The 15,347-nt window shown below is 38.8% G+C and overlaps 1 protein-coding gene across 5 annotated transcripts in view; it reads left to right on the forward strand.

Annotated features, from left to right (window-relative positions):
* The window catches only part of gria4a (glutamate receptor, ionotropic, AMPA 4a), a 123,500-nt gene that overhangs the window by 63,316 nt on the left and 44,837 nt on the right, over window positions 1-15,347 (forward strand). For all 5 annotated transcript variants that reach the window (XM_004543869.3, XM_004543870.3, XM_004543871.2 and 2 more), the window contains exons 4-10: window positions 3,757-3,809; window positions 4,070-4,201; window positions 6,583-6,636; window positions 7,700-7,858; window positions 12,271-12,438; window positions 13,652-13,756; window positions 14,701-14,811. In XM_004543869.3, the coding sequence (XP_004543926.1) occupies window positions 3,757-3,809; window positions 4,070-4,201; window positions 6,583-6,636; window positions 7,700-7,858; window positions 12,271-12,438; window positions 13,652-13,756; window positions 14,701-14,811 (782 nt within the window). The remainder of the gene's footprint in view (window positions 1-3,756; window positions 3,810-4,069; window positions 4,202-6,582; window positions 6,637-7,699; window positions 7,859-12,270; window positions 12,439-13,651; window positions 13,757-14,700; window positions 14,812-15,347) is intronic.

Raw genomic sequence — 15,347 nt, forward strand, 5'->3', positions numbered from 1 at the left:
CGTGCATTTGCTTAAGGTCCCGCACACTGTCTCACAGCATTGAGGGCTAGACTTCGACTAGGTCTTTGCAGCACCTTGGTTCTTTTCTTTTACAGCCTATCTGTTATAGATTTGCTGCTGAGCTTGGGATCATTGTCCTGTTGGATGACCCAAGTCCTGTGGCTTCAAAACAAGCCCCCAAATGATCAACCCTCCATGCTTGTGCTTAACAGTTGGCATGAGGTGTTTGTGCTGATATGTTGTGTTTGGTTTTCACCAATCTTGGCACTTTGCTGGGCATCTCCACTTTGGTCATGTCTTTCCAATGCAAGCACTAAAGCCTTGACATTTTTTTTCAAAAGCATCTTTGCAAACCTAAGTCATACAGCCCTGTTTTGTTTTTGTTTTTTAAGGGGAGGCTTTCTCATGGCAGCCTTTCAAAAAAAGTTGTACTTTTTTACCAGTCAATCTTCATCTAATTGTGCTGTGACAAACTTTAACATTTAACACACTTACTGAGGCCTATAGACCCTGAGACCTATTGCTTGGAGGTGTTTTGCATTTCTAAGGCCGAGCATTGCATTGTTTGACTATATGGTGGATTTCCTGGGACGTCAGCTCCTGGGAAGATTGCAGCATTGAGCTAAAACATTCCTGAATCCTCCAGAACATCAAACTGTCAAAACTTTTTCTTTCATAGAGGTGCTCAGACTTGCAGATGATCAGTTAATCAAGGACATTTGATTAGCAGCACCCAGCTGCTACTGACCCTCTTAATTCCTATAAAAGCAGTAAGGGCGTACCCCTCTTAGCCTTAACCCTTTCTTTTCTTTTTTTTTTTCTTTTTTTTCATAAAGTAACTCCCATATTTAGCCCTGTGTTCTCATGGAAACACAAAGGTTTTATTACTGGCAATGGGCGACCGTGGCTCAGGGGGTTGGGAATCGCATCTGTAACCGGAAGGTCGCCGGTTCAATCCCTCGGCTCTCTGTCCTGGCCGTTGTGTCCTTGGGCAAGACACTTTACCCTACTGCCTACTGGTGTTGGCCAGAGGGGCCGATGGTGCGATATGGCAGCCTCGCTTCTGTCAGTCTGCCCCAGGGCAGCTGTGGCTACAACTGTAGCTTGCCTCCACCAGTGTATGAATGTGAGAGTAAATGAATAGTGGTATTGTAAAGTGCTTTGGGTGCCTTGAAAAGCGCTATATAAATCCAATCCATTATTATTAATGAGCAGACTTTATAAGGACAGCAGCTGAAACAGTGGTGATTTGGCACTTTTCAGCCAGAGACAAAGATTTGGCCTCAGCTCTCGCGGCGTTCACCTGCTTTTGATTCGACCATGCCATAATGCAGCACACGCAAGTTAGTGGAGCAGGCACAGCTGATGCCCTCAGACCCTAACCACTGTCATGGGGATGCTTGGCACGTTATTTCTCTCACACACACCTACATGTGTGCACAAATAGACACACACATACACTCCCACACAGACTAATCCCCAGCCACAGGGAGTGAAACACAGGTCAAACATGACGTAAAGTCCCCAGACCGTACTATAGTGGGTGTGTGTGTGCATGTGTGTAGGTGCCTCAGCCAGCATCCTGTGGCCTTCGTTGTTTTAAGTTATTACCTGGGGGAGCAAAAGGGGAAAAAAAGAGGAAGGAAAAGGGGGAACAGGAAACACAGGTTAGGTCAGTCGTGCTGGTGGCAAAGTCAAAAAGACAGAAAATTAGCTGTGAGTCATGAGAGGAGGAGACAAACAAGGTGACGGGGGCAAGGGCTAGGAAGAGGAGAAAGTGGAGGTAGATGGGGGGGCAGTGGAGGATGGCAGGGGGAGCATTACAGAAAGGAGGAATAAGTAGACAGACAAAATCACAAGCCTCTGGGGATGTACAGTAGCATATAGCACAGGAAGGAGGGGAAATGTTTGAGAGAAAGGGGGATGGGAGGGAGAAATGGAGCGAAAGATGGATGCGTAAGAATTTGGGCTGTACTCACCCATGACTTGGCCAAGGCAGGGCCCTTCATTACAGGCTCCCATCAAGACCTGCTGCCTGTAATGTGCTGGAAAATAGGCAGTAACACTGTGATCTGTTTTATGCACCCTGCTCTGCTCCAGAGACAGCTGCTAACACGCACTCACAGAGGCACGAACTGTGGATGTCCACAGAACTGCACATGTGCATGCAAAGGCAAATGCATTCACAGACAAATTCAAATAGATTACATTAGTGCATACCCATTTCTGAAAGCATTAGATAATATGTGTAAAAACAGTACATAGGAAGGCACACATACTGCAAAACACCTGAGTAACTTACAATATAATCAGTTTGTATTCTGCAATTAGTTTTAATTCTGATTTCATTTCGATTTTTTTTGTGTTCAATACAGTTTAGTTTCTGAAGCAGATAAGTTCATTTGAGTTTAGTTTTTATCCACTCTTTCATTTTCTTCTGCCTCACCAGTTCAGGGTTGCAGGTGTGCTAAAGCGGTCACAGGGCGAAAGGCAGGGTGCAATGCAAAATGATGATTTTTAGTTTAGTTTTTATTAGCTAGTCTTAAACTGGTTATTGCAGTAAAAACAAAGCACTTTGTGAAGGCGGTTGACTCCAGGTCACGCACACCTGCTAATTCTTAATAAACAAAATCAGCAAAGTCTCATCCAGGCAGGTTGTGATGACACATGTGAACAAAATGTCAAAAACAAATTTTCTTTTAGTTTAGTGGATTTCGTAAGTTCACAAAATCGTTTTTGTCAGTTTATTTTTCTCCAAAAGTTGGGTTATTTTTTACACCAAGTTTTACCTTTTTAGAGTTTTAGGTTAAGTTTTAGGCACAGACATTTTCATTTAGACACATGTATGATTCTATATAGCATCAGTCTAGTGGTTAAAAAGGTCAAACTAGAGTGTGTGCTTTCTCGTCTTGTGTTTTAGAAGACTCCCGCTGTACTCGTGTTTCTCTGCCTTTGTGTCCATGTGACTTTCAGCGAATTGTGATATCATTTTATTTTGATTGAATCTGCTTTGCTCAGAGAGTTAGCATCAAGGTTTGTTTCAGCGCTCATTGTGATAGAAACATGGCCGCATGCCAATATTAAGAAAGAATATTGCTGTTGCATTGTGTTATTACTTATTATTACATGTTTCCCATTTGTCTTGACCCAACATGACACTTGTTCGGTGTAATATTATATCCATTGTCACTCATGTTGACACCTTCTGCTTGTTTGATCAAGTCAGATTCATTAGAAACACATTAAGAAGACAGCCTGTTCAAAGGTGTGTTGCCTCATATTGTAGAAGCAGAAGTCCATTTTATAGTTTTGATTCCAGACTATAAATACTAAGTATTTACACATGAATTACTTTTTAATCCTATTTTACTCTTAAGGGGGAAAAGGATTGAGAATTTAATTTCAATGAAATGTCAACACTGAGTGTCAGAATTCGACAGACAATTCAGACGTTACACTTTGCAGGCTGGAAGATAAAAAATTAAGTTGAAGATGCGTTAAATGCTAAGCATTTTGCCCCTAGTTTTTAAGCGTAATGCACACCTGGAAACAGTTTTGCTAATTCTGGTATAGTGTGCAAAGGTTTTACCTCAACTATGATTAGGATAACAGATTTTGAAAACACGAGCACTTTTATTTATTTAGTTTTTTTTCTGGAAAAAACAGCAAAGCATAATTTATCCATTTTTCAACTGCATCATGTACCTAGTGCAGCATTAATTCTCTTTTTTGCTTCCCTTACTCTCTGTTGTTTAGGTTATGCAATACTGCAGGCAATTATGGAGCGAGCGGGGCAGAACGGATGGCAGGTCAGGACACACACAAATGCGCAAATTCTTGGAAACCTGCTAAAACACACACACATGCACAAGAATTGTCATGCTTTCTCAGAGCGCACAACTAGTATATTAATTTAAACATCCACATGCACACACTGTGCTCCCATGCTGTGTATTCACATTTCTGTGATTAGTTCTTCAAATAGCTTTTTCATTTGCTTGAGGTTTACATGCATGACTCTATCCATGATGTCTTCTCTTGTGTTCCTGCGCGCATTTGACATGTACAGGTGAGTGCAATCTGTGTGGAGAGTTTCAATGAGGCGGCGTATCGGAGACTCTTAGAGGACCTGGATCGACGGCAGGAGAGAAAATATGTCATTGACCTGGAGCCTGAGAGACTACAGAGCATCCTGGAACAGGTACTGTTATTGGGAAATTTAACCAACAAGATTGTGAATACTTCAGTCTAAAATCCAAAATAGTGCTTAAGCCAGCAAACCATGTAACTCATGTTAGTTGAGTATGGAGGTTGAATATGGAGAGATTTGTGGTGCAGATAACTTAGCAGGATGGAAAAACATGGAATAATTAACAGGTCTATTAAATGTTAAATAATTCTGTTTTAGAGTAAGTTTGAGGTTGTTATTGCCATTTATTAATAATAATGGATACTTTATTGATCCCCATGGGGAAATTACTTGTTTTTCTCTGCATTTGACCCATTCACTCAGTGAAGCAGTGGGCAGCCCACTAAGCAGGCGCCCGGGGAGCAGTGTGTAGGGACGGTACCTTGCTCAGGGGTACCTCAGGGTAGCCGTTAAGTGGATTCGAACCGCCGACCTTCCGATCATGGGGCGACCACTTTACCTACTGAGCTATCCCTGCCCCTTATTAATGGCTACATTACATTTACAGCATTTATAAATACTCTACAGTCCCTGGTTACAAGTAATAAAAGGTCTGACACTGATCTGGATGCTAAACAAGATCATGAGATCGAGTTAATGGCTGCCCAAATATCACTGAGTGAGGGCAGAGATGACATTACTGACCTGCACTTAACACTTAATGAGATACAGCCAAAGCACAATGATACGTTTTTAGATCCTTTTAACCACATAATAGGTTGTGTTAAGTAATGAGGTGAGACCCTGTGAGAAATAGTGAAAACAATTAGAATTAAAGTTAAGTTACTAATGACTGTAGTACCACATAATGGAGATTTTTCACCGTACCACTAGTGTCTGCCGACTGTCTGCTCCACTCAGCTGGTTGCAGCAGCTCGCCTGATGCTTTCTGACATCTGGAAAGAAAACAAGATTTGAGTTTTTCCCTGGAGTTCGTAAATGTGGAATGAAAAACTGTGACTTCCCCAACAGTGTGTGATTGCAGTAATGACAGTAAAGAGTCCTATCGCACACAGATTTCAAGCATATACCCACGTAATAAATATCAAGGCATGCGCTCGGACACCTTATGGCTGTCTGAGTTCATTAGATTGTCTGTCTTGTTTGATGGTTAAGTCTTGAGCTCTGACAGGTCTCAGGAGTGTGTGTGAGAAAGATAGAGCGTGTGACTCAGGGCTGCAACATCCCATTGGTCCTGCCACCTGTCATTACATGTGATCCTCACTTTGCATATGTGATAAACTCACTAACACAAACATACACACAAGCACATTCACTAATGCACATACCTCTCAGAAACTCCTACAATTACTGGTAACACACAGAAATTTAATATATGTAAAAAAAAAAAAAGCTAAAATTACAGCATTACAATGCACATAGTCATACAGCTACACAGACACAAACCCACACTAGTAGCGGCATCTCAGACACACAGACTGTTTCTTAATTGGCTTCTGTGCTGAGTGAACAGACAGACAGGAGGCGCACGCACAAACGCACACATGTGTACTGAGACGGGCATACAGACACAAACACACACACTAGTCAGCTCTGCAGAGCTGGCACTGGCTTGCATCCCTGCTCTGAGACAGAGACTGCTCTGTTTGTCTGCCCCTGCCAGCTGCGATCTTTGTGTGTGCACGCGCGTGTGTGTACGTACATCTGTCTGCGTCAGTACAAAGCCGCTGATATGTGTGGGTGAGAGAGAGACAAAGAAAAATGTGAACAGTTTGTTAATTAGGTTTATGCCACTTGTTAATCTCAATATGCATTCGACCACTTTGTCAGAATTCCCACAGTCTGCTGTATTTTCGCTCCATTTCCCTATATGGATAATATCAGTGACCAAAAACTCACGGGTTTTAGTTTTGAGCAGAAATATTTTTACCTTATAGGTCACATTTGAAATCAAATAGCAAACAAAAAAAAAACAAAAAATGAAAAGAGTGAAATCATCTGCAGCTTTTATAACCCATATATTGTGTTTGGGTCAGACTTGACCTGTTTTCAAGTTTAGGTAAAGTATTATATGCTTTCTTTCAGTGGAACTACATTTCTCAAAAGCAGCTATTTCAACAAAACAAATTAAATTTTATCATTTCAATTTGAATGTCTCCAAAAGACAAAGTACTGGCTGTTTTCTGCATCACTAAAACATTTTAAAAGTCTGCAGAGTTTTTAGCCAGCATGGTACCAAAGTCTTCATCATTTTATCCTCCTTTAATCAGCATAATAAAGTAACCACAGCACCACTGTTAAGGAAGGTAATGGAGCAAGAGATGGAGGAAATCACCTTTTTGTCCTTGTCACCCCTGTCGTGCTCCCTAATGCTACTTTTCCCCTGGTTTCCAAATTAAATCCACGTTTTCTCTCCCCCTCTCTCTTTTCAGGCTGTCAGTGTGGGGAAACATGTCAAAGGTTACCATTACATCATAGCAAACCTGGTAAGGATGCTGGCGTTGCTTTCAACTGTTGTCCTGCTGTTTTCTGAAACACGTTTCCTGTTGGTGTAATATTTTATTCCAAAAGCCTACTTAAGAATCCACAGTTGACATGCAATACTAGACAAAACAAGATGGACCTTTGAAGAATTTTTCTTCAAGTCTTTGTCGTTACAGAGTTGGAGATTTTCTGCAATGATTAAAAAAACATTATCTTAATTATTTTCTATTTATTTCTACCAGATCCTATTATGTATTTTACTAAATTACTATTTTATCATGTGTCTCTCCTTGACAAAGTCACACCTTTGGGAAGCTGCTGGAATCAAGCTCAATAAAATCAGCATTGTTTCAACCTTAATTCCTGAAATCTTTTGAACAGTAGTTCTCTCCAGCACAGTGTAAAAGGGTCCGGCTCAGGTCAGGTTAGATGGAATTTCATTGCTTTTAGTGATTCCTCAATGTTGCAAAGTTTCCACTGTGGGGATGTAATCTGGAGATCTTAGTTTGTGGGAGGACTTTGAACCTTAGACCAGGGGTCTCAAACATATGGCCAGGGGGTCAGAATTGGGCCGACAAGGTCTCCAATCTGGGTCACTGGACAGTTTTGGAAAATGTGAAGGAAGGCTTAAACTTTGGACTTTTAACTAAAGTTTTATGTTTTACAGCTTTTCCTGCTCATAAAGACATCCCCCCATGGCCATTCATACGATACCGAAGTACTTGAGTAGTAGTTAATCAATTAAATGATCTACTGTAGAAAGTTCTGGGTTTTGCTTGACTTTTACAGTGGTTCCACAGTTAGAATAAATACATAAACAAAATAAAACACATTTCTTTATCAGAAAAACTGAGACTTTTTTCTTATATTAAGATATCTCAGGCAATAAATGTGTAGTTAGTGAAGTGTACCTTCTTTACACTGATTAAATGGTTGTTTCCTTGGATATTTCATAAGATGAATATGGACTGCATTACATCGTCTGGTCTGAAGGTTTTTGTGGTTTTTGTGTTACATTGTTCCAAACACATTTCTTTATTTCTGTCATGCTTTTGGTCTACCCAGGGTTTCAAGGACATATCTTTGGAAAGGTTCATGCACGGCGGGGCCAATGTGACCGGGTTCCAGTTAGTGGACTTCAGCAAGCCTATTGTCATAAAACTTATGCAGCGCTGGAACAAACTCGATCAGCGTGAATACCCTGGATCTGAAAGCCCACCTAAGGTAATAAAAACACGTTGCTCTATCATTGAATATGCATTTTGGAAATCTGCGGCAGACAGAGGTCTCGGTACCTGAAACATATTCTTATGTGCTATCTGAAGCACTGAAATAAATTCTACAGCAAAATATGGAATGAAGAAAATGCAGGACTTCCATTCAGACTTACTTCAAAAATGCATGGTATTGAGATAAACAGTTACTTGAAGTGCACGCACACACATTACTGCCATTGATGTGCAAATTGATCTTTGTACCTGAAATTCAACGCAAAAGCTGCACGGAAGGTTTTCAATCAGGTATCCAGCCACAGGGGGATACGCAGTATTTGAACCATTCAGAGTGTGATGTGGTGCATGTGTTACAGCTTCTTAGCCAATCAGAGCATGACCTCAGAATATGGCAGTGAAAAGGCTTATCTGTGATTAAGTCTCAAGGTTAACGTGATGCATACAGATTATGTAGACTAAAGACTTTGGTGTTCTGTGTCTGTTTAGAATAAAATTCTGCTGTCATGTGTCGGCTCTCTCACCTATTTACTCACTTTTCTGAGATATCTTTCTTTAACCTTTATAGTTCCAGCTCCTTATAGATATTCACAATTAAATCCCTTGACAGAGCACTGACCTGTGGGTATATTTATAGAAAAAATGTCCACCTACCCATTAAAAATACATCAGCTGTCAGCCCTCTGCCCGCTTGCTGAAATTGTTTGTATTCAATAATCCTCAAAAAAACACAGTAACGCAGTAACTACTTGTAACTAGTAACAGTGATGCAAATATATATTTATGGTTTTACGATTTCTAATTGGCACGCTATTTTTCACCCAGTCCCAGTGTTAATGAGCTAATCATCAGTTTTAGATTCACCTAATGAATTCTCATTAGTAGATGTCAGCTTCATCAATCGTCCCTTAACATTTACACAACATTTAGTGTGTTAATTGAGGTAAGCCTATTATGCATGATTGTGACAGATAAACACAGTGAACATATTTTGATGCACAAAACAGAAGCAAACACACCTGTAAGTGCTCAAATCTCAAAACCTCTAAACATCTTTGTTTAAGTGCATTCAGAGAATGTATTTACTTTTGCTGCCATGTACATATACTGTGTTACAAACCTGGAAACAATGATTTGAATGATTTAACAGTAACAGAAATCCAGTTACCTCTCGTGACAACAGATGCCTCCAAATTGCTCTTGGCTAATTTTTGCTCTGTAAAAAAAAGAAAAAAAATGAGCTCAGTTAACCTTGGGGCAACTGGTAGCCTTAGGCCAAATAAAAATGTGGCCTGATAATGGGCAGGGTGGGAAATACTACTGAGAATTGTCCCTTCTACACTTGAGGCTGGAATTTGAGCCGCCCATCAATCAAAATCTCTTAACTGCTGGTTTCTCTTTGTTTTGCTTGGAGATTTTATTGAAAAGTAATTGTCAAAGAAATATATTAAGCTCATTAAAATGTTGTAAATAATAATTAGGATCACTTCAGGAGATACAAACAATTTTTCCAAATTTCTGCAAACACTTGATCTGACTTTATGAATGTTGACCACATCTGTGTTAACAGATTTAATCAAAATGATTAATAAGAAGGATTTAATAATGATCATCGTGATAATAATCTTAGTAAACATTAGATTTGCTCACTTAAATTCTACTTTTAGTTATTATTGCTGGTATGAAATTAAATGTTCAGATGTTATTTCCCTCTCAGAAACTCATTTAATATTTTTTTCAATGTAGTGTTTAAATGTTTTTTTTTCTTTTTGTTCGTCTATTAACTTCTTGCACAATCCTGACGTTTTCCATCTTTCTTGTTATTGCTTTTAATCAAATCCAGTTTATCCGTATTTTTTTTTAGCTATTTTCACAGGAAAGACACCCAGGTTCAGAACTTACAGGTGGAAAAGATAAAAAATTTAACATTCATATTGAGTAGAAGGCAGCAGCCCTACTTTAAAAAAAAAAAAAAAGAGCACACAAGCGTAAAAACACAGACACTCTGAAAACGACCAAAGTGACACAGGACTGTATACAGAGCGATGATCAGGGATGAGAGGAAACACAATGGGAACTAGACACAGCTGAGATTAAGCAAGACAATGAAAAGACAGTAAAACTGAAAGCAAGTCAAAAAGAGACAAACAACTCACAAAATAAAACAGGACATAACAAACAGCTAACAGACAAAGTCTCAAAAAGAAGGAAATGCTGGAGAGACAAAATTAGAACAGAACGTAACAGTAAAAGCCTTCACTCACAGACCGTACCGTTCTCCCTCTGAACGAAGACGAACTCGTGCTCAGCCAGTGTTATTCATGACGCCACGTTAAATGCTGTCATGCAAGGACACATCTATAACAGATTCAACAACCCTGGATATCTGGAAAACCAAAAACCCTTCTCAAAACAGGAAATTACAACTATACATGGAATTAAATAAGGAAGGCTTTGGCTACAAGACAGCAAACAAACAGCAGCTTTCAGTGAAACAGCCTGCAGCATCCAAACCCAGAGAATAATCAGAAACATGTATTTTCAGTCATCATATTGTCACAGTCATGGGAATTGTGGAAAAGGAATTTGACCTGATGATCAGACTGTGAATGTCAGGGTCAAATACCAAGTCCAAAATTATTCAGGATCAAGTTTTAGCTGTAACATCTACCCAACAGCAGAATTTTGCTCTGTTTGATTTTTGTTCTTTTGTTCTTTGCGTGGCAGTAAAAGAGGTGAAGATTCAGATGTGGAAGTCATCAGAATACTTCCAGGAGTGAGCTGAAAACAGCAGGGGAGCCATAAGAGAGCGACACAAAGACAGTGAAATTTAGGTCAAATATGGTTTTGGCTCGAATTGGATGGAGTCGTTTACATCACAAACTTAGTTAGTTAGCAAAATGGCATTTTTATTAGCTTTAAAGATAAATAACAGCTGATGCTACTAGAAATAATTTTAGTTTTTCTTGCATTTGATTATACTGGACAATGTTCAAGTCCTTCCACTTGCAAAAGGAGGGATTTGATCATTTCACTTTTTGCAAAGCGTCATAGCTGCATAGATTTTTATAAATATGTGTGAAAAATGAAAACTACTTGGTTCATCTTTATATATTAATCATAAAGCCGGTCCCTGATATTTTTCTCTAAATGTTTTATCCTGTTTGACAAGCCACATTTAAAAACTTAAAGATTGAATCTGATCCTGGGGAACATTTCCTGAAACTTTGTGTTTTTAAAAGGTAATTCTGTTTCTTTGTGCCCCCAAAACATTTGTACTCTGCTCCTGACATAAACTGAAAGTTAGAAAACTACTTGGCTCACTTTTTGTTTTCTCTGTGATTCGGATAGTCTTCATCTGTCAGTCACATGCCTAAAGGCTTTCCTTAGTTTCAAAGGGTACAGATGAAAGGAGGATGACACAGTTGCGTAGCCTTGCAAAAAACACCTTGTGGGATACAAATCAAGGGATGTCAATAAGAGAGAAACTACCTGCAGAGGCGTGGAAAGCATTGGCAAGAGAATCTCAGCCGACTTGCCTGCATCCTTCCATTTTCATCCCTCCACTTCTTTCTGTCGCGATGTGAAGGCAGCCTGCTGAGTGTTTGACTGCCTCCATCTGTGTGGAGCTGCGTGTCTGTGTGTGTCCTGGGTGGGGGTGTTGCTGCTGAGTGTGTGTGTGTGTATTCTTCCCTGCAGCGCTGTGTCTTACCTATAATGAATTTGTCAAGCAATCTGTCAAGACCACCATCACTTGCAGGGTTTCATCAGAGCACAGACACTGATAGTGTCTTACATTGAATTAAAATTAATAGCAAGTCATTTTAAAGGTATTAAGTCTATTTTATAATACAACCCAGTGAAACAGTAATAAGCGTTTGTAAACCTTGGCAATCAGCATGACAAAGAATTATGGCATATTTGAAAAACACGTTTATGATATAATTTAACTCATTTAAATGGCTTCAATGTCACGTACAGTGACTTTATTTAAAAACTGTAACTCTGTCTAATCCTGGCACATTTACAGTGATGTTACATTTATAGTGGTGTTGATTGATATTTACTGGAGAAATAAAATAAAAGTCAGAGCAGTGAGATAGACTGTGGCACTGGTCACAGTTTACATAATGACCATGTTCCCTTATGTAGAGTTATGATGGTCTAAGCCTGGTCAAAAGATGTGAGTGGGTAGTAATACTGTTGTAGAAAAACATTCTTGGAAAGCAACAAATATACTGAAATACTTCACACTAAACATTTTAATGCAAAAGGATAATAAAACAGTTTTTAGGCAATTTATGTTATCAGTTATATAACATGAAGGACCTAAGATATACATACAGTTCTATACAAAGTTTAGGCTTGTCAAAGAGGTAACCTTTGTCCCCTCTCTCTTTTTCGCAGTATACCTCATCTCTGACTTATGATGGTGTCCTTGTAATGGCTGAAGCCTTCCGCACCCTTCGCCGTCAAAAAATCGATATCAGTCGCCGTGGCAATGCAGGTGACTGTCTGGCCAATCCAGCTGCTCCTTGGAACCAAGGAATAGATATGGAGCGTGCGCTCAAACAGGTTGGCTCAATTTCACTGATAGTGTACAAATTTTATAATAGAGTGAATGCTAAATGAATTATCCATTATCACATGTAAACACACAAAAAACAAATGAAATGAACAAAACAAAGAAGAAAGACTAGGATTGTTGCTGATGTAGAATTTTTTATTTTTTTTTGCTTTCTCCTGAAAAGCTGGAGGTAAATAGGTTGTAAATAATCTGAAACAAAATGGTAGCAGAAAAAATTACTGAAAAGGTTTTAAACACTAACTAAACTAATTAAACCATTCAGATAAACTCTTGGTTTTGTGCCTTTATTTTGGAAAGTTAAATCCAAGTGCTTTTATTTTGAAAATAAGGCATACAGTACATGGATGCTCTGTTAGGGACTGCGGCTGTTGTCTGTTGTGAATCGGTAGAAATTTTGTGGTCATAATGTTAAAGTTGTGGAGGTCCCAACCATTTGATGATAAAAACAGCACATGACAGAACAAAATATTATGGAAATAAATGCTTTGGTCCAGTTGTTTTAAAATACTGTATCAACAGGACTTCAATTGTCTCTATGTTTATACTTGTACTGCCGTATTTCTATATCTTATCAATTTATATTAATGTCTCATGTACTTACCCATCAGCGGTATTTGCCTCAGACTTTCAGTGTAATGTTTAAAGTGAAAACGAGACAATATTAACTTTAATTAGACTTGGCCTCTAAAAGCAAAGACAAACTAACGCTTAATGACAACAAATGAGGGGCAACCTAAGAATCAACAGAGAATATTAAACAACAAACTCAAAAACACTGGGTCAAAAACCCAGCACCGTTAAAGTATTTGCATTCATTAATTCTTCTGTTTATAGTTGCTTAGTGGCAGCAGCTAACATTCCCACACTCAATTCAGGTTTTCAGCTTGGGTACAAAGTGTTCATAGGAAACAATGCAAGCGTTTCGTTTGACATAATTGAAATAAATAACGGGTATCAGTCTTAATGTTAACTGTGCATCAAATTATTGCTAATGGAAACTCAATTTTGTCTCTGTTGCAACATCCCGTTGCAGTTATTGAACTATTTGTTTAAGCACCGCTTGCTTGGCTTCACCATGAAGACAAAAAAAGAAGCCCAAGCACTCCTATTGTACTCCTGATTGTTCACTGAGTGTCTGCGATCTTAAACATCTGTATGAACTATTTTAGTTTTATGTTTCTACTGTTACAATTCATCCAGGTGCGCATTCAGGGCCTGACTGGGAATATTCAGTTTGATCACTACGGTCGGAGGGTGAATTACACGATGGACGTGTTTGAACTCAAGAGCAATGGCCCGCGCAAGGTAAAAGTTCCTCATGCATTAAAAAAAGACAAGGACTATAAATTTTTGAGTCCAGATACTCACAGCAATACCATGAGCAAAGTATTTTAGACCGTGTTTCTAAAAAGCCATGTTAAAAGACAGGAAAATGCAAAGAAAATGCTGTTTATCTTAATTTGAGCAAATGCGATGCCTCAGCAGGATATATACATAAATCACAATTAATTTAAACAATTCCTGTTAATTTGTATAGTGCTTCATTCTTCATTCAGCCTCCATTCATAAAAAAAATAATTTACGCCATAATTATTTTCATAATTCTTAATTAATAACTTCTGTTTGCAATTATGAATACCATTAGATGACTGCAATCAAACCAGCCATCACAGCTTGTGTATATTAATGGCTTTTTGGAGTACACACTGGAGATCAGCTCCCAGGCAACCTGGGGGTACATAAAATCTGCAGTGACATAAATAAGTAAAGTTTGAACATAATCTGTCTCAATAAGAGAAGAAAGTAAGAGGACAGGATGTCATTTGGAACAGCTTATAAATTCTCTATACTGGAAAATCACATACATGTAGCCCCAATAATAAAGATATAGCACCATGTTCCAGCATCGCAATTGTTCCTTCGACAGCAATGTGTGTTTATTGAAGGTTCTTGGCTCACACTCAATATCTCCTACAGTTCCAATGGGAAATTTCCTGGAGTTTGCTCAATCTGATTTATCTTTCTCTCAGTCTCATTTTCTCCTATTTCGCCTTCTCATTTCCTTTAATGATTCTGTTTTACCTTTTCTGTCTCGATTGTATTGCATGCATGTCGAATTACATTTTGCATAAATTGTGCGAGGGTAAAACTGATTGAAAGTACATTAAACTATATTTTCATGGATGTTTTTTCTCTTTTCCCTCTCATTCATCTTCTCCTACTCCCATATATCCCCCTGTTTACCTCAGATTGGTTACTGGAATGACATAGACAAACTTGTGTTGGTCCAGAATGAAAATGCTCTGTCCAATGACAGCTCGGCTATGGAGAACCGGACTGTTGTCGTGACAACTATCATGGTAATGTACCATCTGACTGTTTTCATTTCTCCATTGTTTGGGTGCTATTTGGGTGAAGCTCTCCTTCAGCGCGGACACTCAGTCGTTCCAAAATACATAGCCTAATGTCACCAGAATCTTGATTTGACTTGAGCACGTATGCAGAGACTTGAAGTTTATGTTGAAAAAAAATTACACACCAGAAAAAATATGATAACCATATGAAATAAGTTTTTATTTTACATTTTTTTCCAAGCAAGATTAGTAAGTGGAAATTGATGGAATAGGAAAACTATAGGCAGAGAATTTCTCATATACAGAACACCCACTTAGAATATTTCACAGGGGATAGGATACACACTAACCAGTCACTTTATTCGGCACCCCTGATCGAGTGGTATAATGCAAATACCTAATCGGCCAATTACATGGAATCGATTCAGTACATTCAGGCATATGGACATAATCAAGATGACCTGCTGAAGTTTAAAGTGAGCGTCAGAATGGAGATAAAAGGGGATTTAAGGGACTTTGAATTAGGCATGGGTGTTGGCGCC

This window comes from Maylandia zebra, linkage group LG14 (genome assembly GCF_041146795.1).
Source record: "Maylandia zebra isolate NMK-2024a linkage group LG14, Mzebra_GT3a, whole genome shotgun sequence".
NCBI lineage: Eukaryota > Metazoa > Chordata > Actinopteri > Cichliformes > Cichlidae > Maylandia > Maylandia zebra.